At 62.0% G+C, this 17064-nt stretch overlaps 2 protein-coding genes across 2 annotated transcripts; both read left to right on the top strand.

Moving 5' to 3' along the window:
• Positions 1-70: 70 nt before the first annotated feature.
• Positions 71-9380, top strand: SUGP1 (SURP and G-patch domain containing 1). The gene is made up of 13 exons (XM_004616638.2): positions 71-210; positions 2144-2306; positions 3790-3890; positions 4456-4656; positions 5830-5950; positions 6036-6139; positions 6596-6719; positions 6799-7163; positions 8086-8192; positions 8280-8564; positions 8694-8839; positions 8922-9051; positions 9201-9380. The coding sequence occupies exons 1-13, from the start codon at positions 189-191 to the stop codon at positions 9225-9227; spliced, it is 1896 nt and encodes a 631-aa protein (XP_004616695.1). The 5' UTR covers positions 71-188; the 3' UTR covers positions 9228-9380.
• Positions 9381-10409: 1029 nt separating this feature from the next.
• TM6SF2 (transmembrane 6 superfamily member 2) lies at positions 10410-16785 on the top strand. The gene is made up of 10 exons (XM_055127815.1): positions 10410-10858; positions 11962-12068; positions 12727-12824; positions 12896-12999; positions 13306-13388; positions 13631-13761; positions 14372-14470; positions 14626-14718; positions 15397-15516; positions 16392-16785. Exons 1-10 carry the CDS (start codon positions 10764-10766, stop codon positions 16596-16598), a joined length of 1137 nt encoding a protein of 378 aa, XP_054983790.1. The 5' UTR covers positions 10410-10763; the 3' UTR covers positions 16599-16785.
• The last annotated feature ends 279 nt before the right edge of the window (positions 16786-17064 follow it).

Here is a 17064-nt window from a genome sequence, read left to right as displayed (position 1 = left end):
GGCCTCGCGAGGCTCTCGGAGAGACGCGCAAGGCATGCCGGGATTCGTAGTTCCTGCGCCTCCCCAGCCGTGGCTGCTCGCTGGGCGCAGTCGAGCGCCGCGGACTGTATCTCCCGGCAGGCCACGCGCGCTATAACAGGCTCTTCGCGGGCGGCGCCGGAGCATTGTGGGAGTGGAGGAGGCTCAAGATGGACACCCGGGATGCTGCAGGTACCGACCCTGCTCCCCACCACGAACGCCCGAAGCGCGAGGGTCGCCCCCGCCTCCCGTCCCCGCGGGCCCCAAGCTCTGCAGTCCCCGTAGCGACCCCGGCCCCTATGCCCAGTTGTCCAGCCCCAGGTCTGGTGTCGGGGACCCCCATCCCCGGCGCGCTGCGGGCACCCCTCTTTTGGGGGAGGCCACCGGGCGCCCGTCCTGCAGCGCTCTCCGAATAACTGCGCGCCCCGATCTGCCGTCACCCCTGTCCTACGGCCCCTCTCTCGGGCAGCCGTCCTCCGGCCCGGATCGCTGCGTTCCGCTTTTCCGAACTGCACCCCGAAGCTCCTGGACGCGCCATCCTGGCTCTCTGCAGCCTCTGCCCAGTGTTGTGGCCAGCCTGGCGTTTCCCGCACTCGGAGACGGGGCTGCAAGCACCAGTGCAGCCGATGCACGCTGGGGTGTGGAGCTGCCGGCATGCGGGCATTGCCCTCTTCGAGATTGGGCTGTGCAGCGGAGGGCAAATACCCAGACTAGTTGTCCCCGTGGCTGAGAGTACGTTGGGGCCGAGGAGGTGCCAGTGAGGGCCTGAGGGGGGCCCAGGCGTGGTCTGTGTGGAGGACCGAGACTGCCCCGGGGGTGGGGCAGCATATGGGAAACACACCCCCCCACCCCCCCACCCACCCCCCGCGCGCGTCTCCCCCCGCAGCGTCTGGAAAAGCTGCTTGCAGTATTGGGGCTTTTGTCTGTTCATCCTGCTGTGGTGCAGCACAGGGCCCTTGCACGGGCAGTCCTGGAATGTTGGTGTTATTCCAGGTGGCATCCCAGTCTCCACGGTTACCGTTCTGGTCTTAAAAACACACCTTGTCTTTGACTTGGGAGCCAGTGGGCTTCGTCTGGGTTTTCCTCCTCGCTTACTGCCTGTGCCCTGTGTCCAGGCAAGGTGAGCATCAAAAATTCTGATGGGGGAACCGGAGCAATAGTACAGAGGGTAAGGCGTTTGCCTTGCATGTGGCCCACCCAGCTTTGATCCCTGGCACCCCATAAGGTCCCCTAAGCCCTGCCATGAGTGATCTGTGAGTGCAGAGCCAGGAGTAAATGCTGAGCATTGCCAGGTGTGGCCCTAGACCTTTAAAAGTAAAGCCTGATAGGTGTGCGGACAAACAGTAGCACAGGAGGGATAAGGCACTTGCCATGCACACAGCTGACCCTGGGTATGATCCCAGAAGCCCCGCCAGGATCCTGAGTACCCCCTTTGTGACCCCCATTCTCCCAGTGTCCCGATGGGGTCCTGTAGTCTTACTATTCCCTGGTGCTTTCAGTGCGCCCACAGGAACACCCAGACCCAGTCCTGTTCCAGCCCCAGCCGGCGCTGCTGTCTCCCCCGGCCGAGCCTCCTTCCTCCATGCCCTGGGGGTTTGTGTCTGGCCCAACTCTCACCTGCAGTGCCCCTTGAGGCCAGCCCTATATTTTCTGCCCTGTGCTCCCCATCCTCTCTGGGAGGTGACTTTTGGGCTACCGTCACCTGGAGGGCCTCACTTCTCACCTTCCTGGTCTTGATTTCCAACAAGGAGGCTTATGGCACTGTAGCAACATTTTCTTTGTTTCTTGGTTTGGGGACCACACCCAGTGATGCTCAAGGGTTACTCCTGTCAGTGCTCAGGGGACCGTATGGGGTGCTCGGGATTGAACCTGGGCAACCACATGCAAGGCAAGTGCCTTGCCAGCTGTGCTGTCTCTCCAGCCCCTGTGGCTGCATTTTTGCAGCAAGCCTCCTGTCCCCCAGGCCGAGGCCAGTGTTCTGAGGGGTCTCCCATGTCCCTCTCAGCATCTTGCCCAGTACTTGGGAGCAGGCAGGAGTGTAGGTCACACACGCAGAACTGAAGCAACCCCGGGGCACATTTTGGGAGCGAAGGTGGTGCTTACAGGTTGGTTTTTGTCTCCTCAGGAAAGGCAAACCGATGGTTTGGGGTGGCCCCTCCCAAGTCCGGAAAGATGAACTTGAACATCCTTCACCAGGAAGAGCTCATTGCCCAGAAGAAGCGGGAGATTGAAGCCCGGCTGGAGCAGAAGGCCAAGCAGAGCCAGGGGGCCAGCCCGCAGCCTGGCGAGTAAGGGTCCCCACCCCAGCGGGGTGGCAGAGGGTGCTGGTGCTTCTCATGGGGTGCAGCGTGATGGGAGAGAATTGACATCTGCGGGTCTTGGGGGGGCTCCTAGGGGGTGCAGAGTGTGGAAAAGTCCCAGGAATGGGAACCAGAACCTTGACTCAGTGCCAGGTTGGGCCAAAGGACCTGGACTTGGGGACATGGGTCACCATGTGCCTTATGGAAGGGGTCCCTGGTTTGACCCCTGTACCAAAAGAAAGTCTAGCGTAGGCATGTCTGATTACCAGGATGTCTGACTACTGAGCAGGATGCCATTGCTGTTGGGGCTGGTTGTATGTCCACAGTAGGACGCCATTGCTTTTGGGGCTGATTGTATGTCCACAGTAGGACACCATTACTGTTGGGGCAGGTTGTATGCTCATGGTAGGACGCTGTTGTTGTTGGGCAGGTCTTGTTCGTGCCCTGCCCTTGGGCTCATATCTCAGGTGTATTGGCTGTTTTCTTGCCCAGGCTTTTGCCACCTTGCAGCCCCGTGAAGCCGCAGCTCTCAATGCACTTCCCTTCAAGCTTGGACAAGGCCATTGGGATGGTCCAGCTTGGTCAGAGAGGAAGAACTCTAGGCCTGTGGACTTCTTGGAGCTTATTACTTGATGTATTTGGGTTTCGGGGGCACACCTGGCAATGCTCAAGGACTATTACTGACTCTGTACTCAGGAGTTAACCCTCATGGGGTTTGAGGAACCACATATGGTGCCAGGGATCAAACCAGAGTCATGGGGCTGGAGCGATAACACAGCGGGTAGGGTGTTTACCTTACACGCGACCGACCTGGGCTCGATTCCCAGCGTCCCATATGGTCCCCCGAGCAACGCCAGGAGTAATTCCTGAGTGCAGAGCCAGGAGTAACCCCTGTGCATTGCCGGGTGTGACCCAAGAAGGAAAAAAAAAAAAAGAAGTCACCTGCTTGTGAGGCAGGTGCCTGAACTCCTATGCAAACTATTGGGTCCCTAGAAATGTCTTTTAATAGAACTTAAATCCTGAGCTTCAGCAGGACATTGTTTGCAGGGAGGGAAAGTATAGCGGACAGAGATTTGGTGGCTTGTTGGAGCCAGAGTGATAGTACAGAGTGTAGGGCGTTTGCCTTGCATGTGGCCAACCTGGGTTCGATCCCCGGCATCCCATATGTCCCCCAAGCACTGCCAGGAGTGATTCCTGAGTGTAGAGCCATGAGTAACTTCTGAGCATGGCTGGGTACGACCCAAAAGGCCAAAAAAAAAAAAAATAATGTGCTGTGCATGTGACCGACTGGGCCGGTCTAGTGTGCTGTGCAGGAGGAGATTCGCCTGGTGGCTCCCGGGTGTCACTCATGCCATCACCTGTGCCCAGGGCACCTCCCTGTGCCTCCCTCCAGATAGCTGCACTCATCCCCCTTGGCATGGGGGCCCACGTGGAAACCCTCAGACAGGCCTCGATTTGTTCTTGCCACCAGGATGGTGAATGCGCACAATTCCTGCATTTCCAACAAGTTTGCCAATGACGGCAGCTTCCTGCAACAGTTCCTGAAGTTACAGGAGGCAAAGACCAGCACTGGTAAGTGGCCTGTGGATACAGAGCAGAGGACAGTGTCGGCCCAGCAGGGGCAGCTGTCCAGCAGGGCAAGCCCCGTCCCCGGCTGAGACTCATCAAGGGGAACCTCTGGCCAGCAAAGGGACAGTGATGGAGTCCTTGGACCTTTTGGTCTTGCTCCAGCTTCCAGGGGACCTTCAGTGCTTGATCCCTGATACCACATAAGATCCCCCAAGCTCTGCCAGGAGTGATCCCTGAGTGCCACCTGGTGCGGTTCCAAATTCCAAGAAATAGAAGCAAAGAAACAAAACTAGGTGGTTGCAGGCCAGAACCATAGCACAGTGGGGAAGGCACTTGTCTTGCACACAGTCACCCAGGTTTAGTCTTCAGCGTCCCATCCCACCTGGTCCCCTGAGCACTGCACATAACAAAATAATCAGTGGATGTGCCAGGCCAGCGCCACGAGCAGCAGGCGAGCTGCTGGGGCCCAATGGGCACAGCTTCGTGGGGTGGCCTTCCCACCACCCTCGGAAGGGGGGAAGACGGCTGTACTGCTGGCATTGAGCCTGGGTCCCCTCATCTTCCCAAGATGCCCCCCCCAGTGCGCCCAGTGCACCCCCTCGCCTGCTCCCCCGTGCCGGGAAGAGGCCGCCCCTGCTCGGCAGCCCGCCCAGCCAGGCAAGGAGCTACGTGCATGCCAAGCAGCTGCCTGTGGCCCAGCGGCCCAGCGTCTTTCTGTCCCCGGACGAGGACGAGGAGGAGGATGAGGAGCAGTGGCTGGAGATCAAAGGTAAAAGAGTCGGGGGCCGCGGCTTCCTCTCTGCCTTCCCCGCAGGAGAGCCGGGCATGGGGGGGGGGGTGCTGTGTGGCTCCTCTTCCACATGAGAGGAGATGTTTGGGGGTCCCCAGCCCAGCTCGGAGGCCTGGACGTGCTGTGCTCCTGGGGCCCATGCCTTGTGGCACTGAATGGACAGTGGTTGGGTGGCTGGTCCCTTTGCGGAGAGGCCCTGAACCCCGGCCCCCGGCTACCTGAGCAGCCCCCGCGATCCTAGCACCCCGACAGTTGGGGCCAACCAAGGGGCCGCACGGCCGTCCCAGGAAGCCCTGGGTCCTTTGTCAGTGCGGCTTAGCAGCCCAGAGCCCCATCAGGTCAGCCAGGAAGGCAGTGCGCACGGCCCTCAAGGCCTGTTCCAGCCTGTGTCCATGGTGAAGAGGCCAGGACTGGGCACAACTCCGGACATCCATCAGGGCCTTCTGGGTCCCACTTCATCACCTGACACCCCGAGGCTGGGCTGTGGCTACCCGGGAACAAGCATTCTGGGCATGGGTCACAGTGTCCCCTGGGTGTCCCCACAAGGGGGCCGTGCCCACCCAGAGCCAGCAGGCCCAGAGCAGCCACGACACGCCTGACCGGCGGCTGACCCAAGGCCGACGTGTGTCTTTGTAGCTCCTCACGGCACAGGCCCGAGGGCTGCTTAAGCCCGTGGCATACGCCACCCTAGCACCCCGCAGTGGTCTGGAAACTGAGTCAGCCCTGGAACCAGCACTTCTCGGAGACGCGGCTGCGCTAGGGCGGGGCAGGAAATGTGTGAGCGGACCTTGGAGCAGCTGGGCGAGGAGGCCCGAGACCCTGGGGGTGTCCTGCCCACAGGCCTCCGCCACGGCCTGAAGCAGTGCCAGCCGCCACCGAGGGGACGATCGTGCCTCCACCTTGGCCTCAGTGCAGTGGACTGAAGGCGGCCACCGAGTTTAAGCCCCGCCCAGAATCAGTTGACTTGGAGCCTGCAAGGGGCCTGAGGGCTCACTGACCACGAAAGGACAGGAGGGGGCCCTCCCCCTACAGCCAGTGCGCCTCCAAGGACCGCGCCGAGCCTCGCCCGATGCCCCCGCGCGCGCCCGGGCAGAGGGGCCTGGTGACGGGGGGTGTGTGCGGTGAGCCCCCGTACTGACGGCCCCCTTAAAGTTTCACCCCCAGAGGAAGCCGAGACTCGGAAAATAATAGAGAATCTGGCCCGCTTTGTGGCGGAAGGAGGTCCCGAGTCCGCGTCCGCTCTGGAGAAACACAAGGCTGACCCCGCTCTGTCGTGAGTACCCCGCAGGGCCCTGGGCTGGCAGCTCCCTTCCCGCCAGGCGGCTGCTGACAATCTCTGTCCGGAACCCCCTCCTTAGGTTCTTACAGAATGAAAACAGCCGGGAATTCCTCTACTACAGGAAGAAAGTCGCGGAGCTGAGGAAAGGGGCGCAGAAGCTGCAGGCGGGGGCCTCCCAGAAAGGTGGGGGGGTGCCCAGCACCAGGCGTGTGCCGTACCAGGGTGTGGCCCTGCAGAGCTCTGCAGGATTGGGTCCGGCAGGGCTGCCCCACTTGGTGGGGGGGAGTGCGGAGACATCGTCACACTTACTGCTTTGCCCTCACTAAGTGCCGCTGCACTGAGGGCACCTGTGCTCAGGCAGAGGGTCCCCGAGGTGCGGGTACAGGTGGCACAGGGTGTTGAAACTCTGAGTCCCTGGCACGGCTGGATGGGACCCAGGAGCCATAGGAGAGGCGGCTGATGGGAACGCTGGGTGGGGGCCTGGGTGGCGGGTGGGGGCGCGGCGTTGGGTCCTTACAACCGTCTGACACCCGTTTGCCTGTCTCTCTCCGCATCGCCCCCCTCCTGCCTGTGGGGTTCTTAGCGGTCTTAGGCTGGTGGGTGAGTGAGTTGAGCTCGGTACTGACCGCCTGCTTAAAGTTTCACCCCCAGAGGACGAGGAGGCCAAGAACCTTGCAGAAAAGTTGGCCAGGTTCATAGCGGATGGGGGTCCTGAGGTAGAAACCGTCGCCCTCCGCAGCAACCGCGAGAATCAGGCTTTCAGGTGAAGGGCCGGGCAGGGCTCTGGCCAGCGGGGCAGGGGCCTCGGGCCGGGGCTGACGGCTGGCCCTCCTCGCCCGCAGTTTTCTGTACAAACCGAGCAGCCCCACCTACAAGTACTACCGCCAGAAGTTGGAAGAGTTCCGGAAAGCCAAGGCCGGGCCCGCGGGCAGCCCCTGGGCCCCCGACCTCAAGTGCACGCCTCCTGCTGAGACCCCGTCAGGGTCCGCGCCCCCCACGGCCACCTGCCCTGCCTCACCTGCTCCGGCCACCCCCTTGCCTGCCCCCGCTCCCACGCCCGCCCCCACTGCCCCCTCGCAGCCCCCGGCCACAGCCACCGCCAAGAGGAAACGGAAGAGCCGATGGGGGCCAGAAGAAGACAAGGTGGAGCTGCCGCCCGCCGAGCTGGTGCAAAGGGATGCGGACACCTCACCCTCGCCGCTGTCAGGTGGGCGCCCCTTGCGTTGCAGAGACGGCCTGGGGACCACTGTCGGCTTGGGGCTCAGCCTCTGGGTTTGGGGCCAGTCTGCTTCCTGCCTGGGGTCTGAGAAGGTTCCAGGCCTCCCAGGTCCACTGTGCAGGGCCCCTGCAGCTGTGAAGTAGGGGAGCCGCCTACGGGTCTGCCGTGGCGGGGTGGGGGCGCGGGCACAAAGCCTCAGCCTGGGCTCGAGTCCCAAGAGCTAGCATGGGGTATCTGGGCAGGGGTCAGGGCGCAGGAGTGACATCAGGAAGCAGCTGTTGGGTTCTGGAGAACAGAGGTGGGCGACCAGCGCTGTGGTTGTTTCCCAGGCAGCCGCTGCATCTGTACTGGGGGTCCCATGTCCCCTTGGCTCCTTAGATGGCTGGGACCTTCTCATGGCCCTGCAGCCTACTCCAGTGCTGAGCCAAGCGAAACATCGGTTGCTTTGCGAAAGGCCGACTCCCCGAGGAGCTGCTGCACCCGCAGCCGGGGGCTGAGCCAGGTCCAGCCCATGGGGCTATGCAGGGCTGTGTGGGGCTGTGTGCCCGGGCCGAGTGCCAGGAGCGGTGGCTAGGATGGGCCCTGGAACCTATGTGCACACTCACAAGTACAGTGGTCCCCTGTATACGCACACACGACCCCCCACCCCCGAACACACAGCCCCCCCCACACACACACATATAGCCCACAGCCCACACACACATCATACACACGTGGCCCGCTGCCCGACACACCACCACCACCCCCAGCGCACTCCCACACCCTATAGAGTCAAACTTGGGTCAATGTCTGAGCGCCCAGATGTCTGAGCAGCAGCGTGGGCGTCAGCTCTGGGGAAGGGTCAGGACCCACCCAGAGCCACCTCGTCGGGGGCCATGCGGCAGTAGGCTAAGGCCCAGCTCTCCTCCAGTCCAGGACCTCAAGGGGCTGGGCTATGAGAAGGGGAAGCCGGTGGGGCTGGTGGGCGTCACGGAGCTGTCAGATGCCCAGAAGAAGCAGCTGAAGGAGCAGCAAGAGGTGAGGCGGGGGAGGTAGGTGGGGCCGGCCTGGGGCTGCCCAGCCGAGGCCCGCTAACCCCTCCCCCTTCCTCCCTCCCGTCCCCAGATGCAGCAGATGTACGACATGATCATGCAGCACAAGCGCGCCGTGCAGGACATGCAGCTCCTGTGGGAGAAGGCGCTGCGGCAGCACCAGCACGGCTACGACAGTGACGAGGAGGTGGACAGCGAGCTGGGCACCTGGGAGCACCAGCTGCGGCGCATGGAGATGGATAAGACGCGGGAGTGGGCCGAGCAGCTGACCAAGATGGGCCGCGGCAAACACTTCATTGGGGACTTCCTGCCGCCCGACGAGCTGGAGAAGTTCATGGAGACCTTCAAGGCCTTGAAGGTGGGCGTGGGGGGGACGGCACCTGCAGCCCCGCCTGCTGCCGCTGCTTCCAAGGGGCGGTGGGGGGTGAGGCCGGCCAAGGGGGCGCCTGGCCCTGGCACACAAGCTGGACTCCGTGCCCGCCTGCAGGAGGGCCGCGAGCCTGACTACTCGGAGTACAAGGAGTTCAAGCTGACGGTGGAGAACATCGGCTACCAGATGCTCATGAAGATGGGCTGGAAGGAGGGCGAGGGGCTGGGCTCCGAGGGCCAGGGCATCCGGAACCCTGTCAGCAAGTGAGTGCGCCGCGGCGCCCCGGCCCCCGGCTGTAGGGGTGGCCGCCCCGGGTCCCTCACCTCAGTCCCCCGCCCTCCCCAGGGGCACCACCACGGTGGATGGCGCCGGCTTCGGCATTGACCGGCCCGCGGAGCTGTCCAAGGAGGACGACGAGTACGAAGCCTTCCGGAAGCGGATGATGCTGGCCTACCGCTTCCGGCCCAACCCCCTGGTGCGCCCGCCCCACTTCTACCCAGCCCCCTCCCCGCCCAGCCCCAAGTCCTGCACACACCCCCTGAGCCCCCCACACCCCGCCTCCTCACCCCCCACCCGAGAGCTGGGTGCAGCTTTAACAAGTGTTTGCGCCTTGGTCTCCCGCAGAACAACCCCAGGCGGCCTTACTACTGAGCGGCCGAGCAGGAAGGACAGATGGAAGGCCAGACAGCCGTGCTGCCCAAGACCAAGACCGCACCCCCGGGCTAGGACATGTCAGCCAAACCCTTCGCCGCCCACCGCTGTTTGCCAGTGTCCTGCAGTGTATTAAAGTCCCGGCGCCCGAGAGGCCTCAGAGCTCTTCCGTTCTTGGGGGCCCCGGCACAGGGGTGAAGACGCATCACGGGCAGGGGCCACTTCTGCATCAGGGTCCTGGAGGGGAGGAGTGAACTTGGGGAGAAGCAGCTGGCTCCTCCGGGGGTGTGCGTAGGGAGAGGTCTTTGGCCAGGGCCCTCCGTCCTGGGTTCCCCATTCAGACCCCTGCCTCCCATGGCCGCTGCTGGGTCCTGGCCCTGGGCGCTCAGAGACCCCTTCTCCACATTGTACCAGCCAGGCCACAGTGCCCAGCGCCCACCTCTCTCCAGTGTGTGGTGCTGGGGGTCTGGCAGGCCAGCCCCAAGCTCCAGGGTTTCATTCCAGGATCCCAGAGGTAGTCCCAGGCATGCAGCTATTTGGCTCAAGGTCACCTAGAATCCTTACTGTCCTGGTCAGGAGGCTGCAGCAGGGTCCTGAGGACTCTCCCTGCCAGCAGAGTGACAGTACCTCTAAATGCTGCTCAATGCAGGTGCCACTGTCCCCCAGCTGCGGAGGGGAGTCCCAGGAAGGCTACCTGGGGGTGGTGTCCCACATCAGGGGAAGGGTTGGGCGCCATTAGACTTAGGCACAGCCCATGGAGACAGGCGGCTGGAACTTTGGTCAGCCCAGTGGACCCTGAGCTTCACCCCACCTAGGTCGGACCCCCAGGGGAAGCCTGTGGGGTCAGTGCCAGCAGGGGCCTGGCCAGCTCAGGGGAGGCCAAGCTGGGACTGTTGCTCCCACAGCCCTGGGTGGGAGGGGCTGAAGAGGGGGTTAAGGGGGTTGCCTTGCACAGGGCCAGCTCAGTCCAATTCCTGACTCAGCACCTCTCCTCCCACCCCTAAAAAATGCCCAGGAAAAAAAAAGGTGGTTGAAAGGGTCTCACAGACAGGCCGCCCACTGCTTCCCCCAGCACCTGGTCCAGCGACACACCCACGCCCAGCCTACTCCACAGGACAAGCAACCCTAGAGTCCGAAGGGCGCCCCCTCTCGCCAGGCTGCCCCCCAACCCTTGCCTGAACGGACCCCTCGCCCCACCCTGGCCGGAAGTCCGGTGTATGCACTGTGGGCAGAGGGTCCACAGCAGGATGTTAGGCCGTGCCCCCTAGACAGCGCTTGAGGTCTCCAGAGCCAGCCTGTGGCAACCCGAGGCCAGGTGCTATCCCGGACGGAGAGGGAAACTGAGGCTGGACCAGGGAAGGGAGGGGCCTTCGGAGCTCCCCAGTAGCGCTCGAGGCAGGGCGGACCAGGCACCGTGGGGCCGACCTTTGCGCGGGGCGGGCCGGGCCTGTGGGGCACCCCCTGTGCACTCCCTGCCCAGACGCCCTGCGGCGGAGGAGCAGGGCCCCGGGGAAGCCGTGTCCAGGCGCCACCACGATGGACATCCCGCCACTGGCCGGCAAGATCGCTGCCCTGTCGCTTGGCGCGCTGCCCCTGTCCTTCGCACTCAGCCTGGTGGCCGAGCTCTCACAGTGCGTGCGGGCAGGGAGGGTAGGGAGGGCCGGGGCTAGGGGCTGACCCCACATAACCCTCCCTCACCCCCAAAAGCCGTGGTAGGGATCCGTGGGGGGGAGGGGGACAGAGGGGGTCGTCCTGGAGTAGCAGAGTCCTGTGTCTGGCTGGGAGGGGAGAGTCTGGCTCTTCCCAAGGTTGTGCCCAGGGTCCCCTCTCCTGCCCCAGCTCCCTTTGAGGGACCCCCACCCTACTCTCAGTGTCCCTCACCCCTCCTATAGCTCCTTGACTCAGGAGACCCTGGGGAGGGGTTCTTCTGGCCAGCCGCAGGTCCCCAGTCCAGCCGCACCCCACACTGGCACTCCATCCCCGAGCACAGGACAAGCTGTGTAGGTCCCCTTCGCCCCCTGTATAAAGGTCACCCTAAACTTCCTAGTTGTCAGGGGCGACAGCTCTGCCCAATGGTTGGTCCTGAGTGGGAGAGTGGCAGGAGGTGGGGGTCTTTGAGTTCAGGGCCTTGTGAGAGTATGCACAGGGGTGGGTGACAGTGTCTCCTCGGGGGTCTCGTTCCTCCTCTCCAGCCTTTTATTGGCCAAATTTGGGGTGATGGAGTCTCTACTCCTTTTATCTCTGCTTGGGTTGACCCGCCTTATCGGCCGGATGGAGACCATCAGGGCAGGGAGCAAGGCTCGAGGGAAGTATTTGGACTTTAACTGGGAGGAGCTGGGCGTTCCGGGAGCCGCGGGGTGCACGCTCCTCCATGCAGCCTGACAGCAGGGTCTGCCTGGAGCCGACTAACAGGACAGCACACATCAGCAAGAGCAGATTGTGGCGTCAAGAGATGCAGCAGTCCCTTCTGTCCTTGGCCCAGAGATCCTCTCTGCAGAAGGATGGAGGGCTTTCTGGAGGGGCGGAATGTACTGGATCGTGAAGGATGAGTAGGTGTTTGCCAAGTGGGAAAGAGGTTCTGGGTGTTCCAGGCAGGGGAAGCAGCCAGGAGAAGTTGGTGATGAAACATACAGACCCAGACAACGTCATTGGAACTTCTCCTTTGCCCTCACTGGGTGGCGTGGAACTCGGCACCCAGCACGCCTCCCTCACTGGGTCTCTACCTGCCCTGCAGTACCCTGGGGGTGGTGCTGACGAGCTTCCTGATCCTTGGTCTGTTCTTCGTGGCCATCTACAGTCTGTCTCGGGGCGACATCTACCTCTATGACCCACTCTATGCTGGTAAGGCCCTCAGAGAGATTGGGAAGAACTGCTTGGGCCAGGACCTCTTCCATCAGACTGGGGTCCATTGAAGAACTCTTCCTCAGGAGATTTGGGGTTCCTGGGAAGAGAGACCAAGTCTTCCCACGTCAGACTGGGAGCAGCACCCACTTACAAGGAATGTGCCCACATCACTGCGGGACCTCAGGGTGGGAAGTGTCTCCCCTATCAGCCTGGGGACCCCCACGGGTAGACACTGTGGGCTGGGGAAGGGGAGCAGGAGGAGTTTGCTGGTGGCCTGAAATTGGGGCTCCTGAGGTGCCCCAATTTCGTCTATACCCAAACCAGACCAGCCTCACTCACAACTTTATCTCCCTTGTCCACTTGAGCCAGGCTAGGAACACCACCCTTCCCACACCTGCTCCATTCAGTTCACACATCCCCAACACCTCCCGAGGCCTGCTTACCTCCCACCCCGCTATCACAGCTGTGCCCACAGACACGCTCCCCTCCAGAGCACTGTGCAGGCAACATAGCCCGATCACACCCACAGAGCCACGCCCACACGAGAGACCACGCCTATTTGATGACACCCATGCCACAGGTCTGGCATATATTAGCATATGTGGTCCCGCCCATCTGGCGGGTCCCGCCCACACAGCCCCACCCTCTCCTGTAGTGTTTGCTGTCTTCGCCTTCACATCGGTGGTGGACCTCCTCATTGCGCTCCGGGAAGATGGCTATATGGGGAGCTTTATGGATTTCTACACTAAGGAGGTAGGAAGAGTGTCCTGGGCGGTCCCAGGCCCCACCCCCCGTCTGTCTGAGCCTGACCCCCGCCTCCGCAGGGCGATCCATACCTGCGCACTTCGCACGGCATCGCCATCTGCTACTGGGATGGCACGGTTCACTTCCTCCTCTACCTGGCTATGACCGGCGCCATCCGCAAGAGGTGTGCGCACAGCTTCGCCCCGGATCTCCGCCCCCCGGCTCCCAGGACTCTGGGAGAGGGTATCTGTAGAGGGGGATACTCTCCGAGCCCTGAAGAGGGGGTGGGGGGCTGACCACTGGGTTTAGGGTTCCCCTCCCTGTCTGAGCCCGGGCTGCCCGCTGACCGCCCCACTCTCAGCCAGCTCCCTTCTATCCTTCTGCCCTGGAGAGTCCTGGGATGGAGCAGGGGAGCGCAGAATGTGCCCCGCCTGGCTGGGCGGGCACTGGGGCTGCGTGTCTCCTGTTCACAATGTGGTCACCGGCACAGGAGGACGTACCGGAACCTCGGACTCTACTGGCTGGGGTCGTTTGTCATGACCGCTCTGGTGTTCATCCCTGGAAACCTCCTGGGTAAGGAGTGGGCTGGCTCCCCCCATGCCCGACAACCCATTTCAGCACCAGTGAAAAGCCCCTGAGTCCAAGGGAGTGTTTGGGCGAGTCCCAGGAGTTGGGGGAAAGTTCCAAGAAAGCAGCGCGTGGAGTAGTTCATGGGAGGCCCCTGTGTCACACGGGATCCTGAGGGAGGTGGTGGGGGAGTATGGCCTTGAAGGGCCTGACTTGCTGCTTCCTGCTGAGTGGAGGGTTCCCCACAGGCAAGTACAGCTCTGAGATCAGGCCTGCCTTCTTCCTCACCATCCTTTGTCTGCTGCTTCCATGCTGGGCCGGCCTGAGGATCTTCAAGCAGCCCCCAGAAGTCTCTTGCTGCTCCCTCAACACCACCGTGGTAAGCGCCTGCCCTGTCAGCCAGGTGGTGATCATGCCAACACAACCACGCCCGCAAGAGACTATTAATATGGCCACGCCCATCCAACCACACCCACTCATGCGCCTAGGGTGCTTCCTGGGCCTGGCATTCCATATGGTCTCCCAACCCATGGCAGGGAGTGATTCCTAAGCACAGAGCCAGGAAAAACTCCTGAGCATCATCAGATGTGGCCCAAAAGACTATATACATATATACATATATATATTTACCTCAGCTGGAGCGATAGCACAGCGGGTAGGGCATTTGCTTTGCACACAGCTGACCCGGGTTTGATTCTTCTGCCCCTCATGGAAAGCCCAGCAAGCTACTGAGAGTATCTCACCCGCACGTCAGAGCCTGGCAAGCTACCCGTGGTGTATTCAGTATGCCAAAAACAGTAACTACAAGTCTCACAATGGAGACATTACTGGTGCCTGCTTGAGCAAATCGATGAGCAATGGGATGACAGTGATACAGTGACATATATTTCCCTGGCAAAGACCACGACCAAGGATGTGAGTCCTGGCCATCTCAGCCCAGGCCTGGGGTGGGTGGCGTCCTGGGATTCTAAGGCTGCCCTGCCTGGCAGGTGGAGCGGGAGCACAGAAGCCTGCTGTGGCGTCCCCTGGACATGGCCCTCATTGCTTACCTGGTCATCTCAGGTCTCTTCACGCTCTTCCGGGGCCTGGTGAGTCCCCTCTACTGGTGACCCCTCACCCCACATGATGCTCCCCTTCCTCTCTCCAGCCTGTGCAGAAAGGCTGGCTTCTGACCCGAGAGCTCTGAGCCAGGGCCAGGCCAAGGGCATGCTGTGGAGGTTTCTGAGATGGTGTGTTGCCTTAGGTGGTGCTTGACTGCCCCACGGATACCTGCTTCATCTACCTTTATCAGTACGAGCCGTATCTGCGGGACCCTGTAGCCTACCCCAAAGTGCAGGTGAGAGGGTGGGTGAGAGGTGAGACGGACCACTGGGTCCATTTGAAGCAGGTGCCAGGACCACCCTTCAACCTGGCAGAACACAGATGTGAATAATAATGGCCCACCCAAAGAGCATGCAGATGGCCTTCGGGTATGACTGAATCCAGGAGCTCAAGGTTATCTGAATGTCTGGCCTCTGTTCTCTCACTCTCCTTTGAGCAGTGCTCAGAAGCCTTATGAGTCATTCCCAGCAATACTTAGTCAACCAAATGACCACGGCTTGCAGTGGACACTACGCAGACTCTGCAGTGCTGGGGTCTAGCAACGCTGGGGGAGGGGGTGAGGGCAGGAGGGCATGAGGTGCCTGAGACAGAAGTCGGAGCCTCATGCATCAAGGTCCCTGCTCTTGCCCTTTCAGCCACCTCCCCACCCGTCTGGGCCCTGCTGACGTGGTATTGGCTCCACGTCCCCCTTGGTCAGTCCAAGGGACCATAAGCCCTCCTGAGCATGTTCTCCGGAGCGTGGACACAAGTCTTGGCCAGTGGCTTGCAGTCCATGCGTGGCCTGTGCCCTCCTGCAGCCGGACCTGGTGACTGCTGGGCAGCCTCACGGCCTCTTGTGGGGTGTGGGGTAGGCTCAGGGAACAGGTCCTGCCTGGTGCCCCCACCCCGCCCTGCTCATGCCCTGGGCCCCCAGATGCTGGTGCTCCTGTTCTACGCGCTGCCTTTCTACGGCCTTGCCACCTACACGCTCATCTTTCCTGGCTGCTCTTGGCTGCCTGACTGGGCCCTGGTGTTTGCGGGAGCCATCGGCCAGGTGAGGCGGGGGCGGGCATGGCGACAATAGTCCCCACCCACCCCCACTTGCTTCTGTGCTCATTCTGGGATGAGCCCCCACAACTGAGTCCCCACAACTGAGTCCCCAGTTTGGAGGAGAAAGTTAAGTGCAGGGACTGAAGCCATAGTAGAGGGGCTAGGGTGCTTGCCTTGCATGTGGCTGACCCAGGTTCCATCTCCCACACCCCATATGGTACACTGAGCACAGAGCCAGGAGGATGCCCTGATCATCACCAGGTGTGGCCCCAAGCCATAGTCAGCCCCCTGGGGTCAGAGCTGAAAAAAGGGGGACAGGAGAGAGCCCAGTGGGCTGAGCTGGGGCTTGGCAGGCAGGAGATGTGGGTTTGGATCCGACACACCAGTCTCCTGAGCACAGAGCCGGGAGTGTCTCCCAAGAATAGCTGGGTGTGTCCCCTCCTTCCCCCCTGAAAGGAACTGGAGAAAGAGGGAGGGAGAGAGGCCAAGAGGAACCCTAAAAGGCCGCACTGAGGGGTGAGGCTCTGACAAAGGGCACAAGATTTCTGAGCGTGGAAGGGCATTCCAGAAGGGAACTGCATGCTCGAGCAGGCCCAGCGGTCAGAGGGGGGGGGCAAAGGCGGGAGACTGTGGGGCCATTAGAAGCCATTTCTGGGTCCCTGATGGGGTATAATGAAACTGAGCCGGAGTTGGACATCCCACTGGGCCAGAGAGGGGGCGCAGATGAGGCAAGATGGTCCGGGAGAGGCAGTGGAGGACAGAGAGGCAGGGATGAAATGGTCAACACAGCCCGCCTTGGGAACAAGACCCCCACCCAGGACTCTCCCTGGACGTGCATCCTGTACTCCATGACCTGAACCCACCCCCATGTGGTCCCAGGCCCAGTTCTCACACATGGGCGCCTCCATGCACCTGCGCACCCCCTTCACCTACCGAGTGCCTGAAGACACGTGGCCCAGCTTCATCCTGTGCAACATGCTCTACGCGCTGGGCCCCCACCTGCTGGTCTTCCGCTGCCTGCGCTGGCCCGCCTTCTTCCTGGACCCACCACCTGGCCCCCCAGCCCCCCACAAGAAGCATCAATGAGAGGCTCCCCAGGACTCAGAGCCATGCCCAGAAGGCCAGGGAGGGCAGAAGCATGGGGGCAGGGGCGGTCACTCTCCCGGATCCCTCGGCCCTGGCTGCAGTGGCTTCAGATTAGGGAGTGTGGCTGTCTTGGTGACCCCATGGTCACATCTCCTCCCCCCACACCCTTCCCATGTGTCCTTTCAGTAAAAATGCTTTCCAAACCTCGACTTCTTTGCCTGACTGTGGAGGGTGGGGGGTCTGGGGGCCATCCAGGTGGGACTGCTGCAGACAGGGAAATGGAGACTGAGCGCTGAAGGACAGACTAGCCACCGCGTGCCCCGCACCCACTGCCACCCCACTCCTGCATGCCATGCTGGCTCATGCCCCATGTCCCAGATGGAATAATGACAGGCCTGGACCGATGTCTCTGAACTGACAGCAGGGCCCCCCGCCCCTGCTTCTCCGTCTGGTGCCTCCTGTTGGG

Source organism: Sorex araneus, chromosome 2 (genome assembly GCF_027595985.1).
Source record: "Sorex araneus isolate mSorAra2 chromosome 2, mSorAra2.pri, whole genome shotgun sequence".
Lineage (NCBI taxonomy): Eukaryota > Metazoa > Chordata > Mammalia > Eulipotyphla > Soricidae > Sorex > Sorex araneus.
The sequence above is the reverse complement of the archived record's forward strand: the minus strand, read 5'-3'. Positions and strand labels throughout refer to the sequence as shown.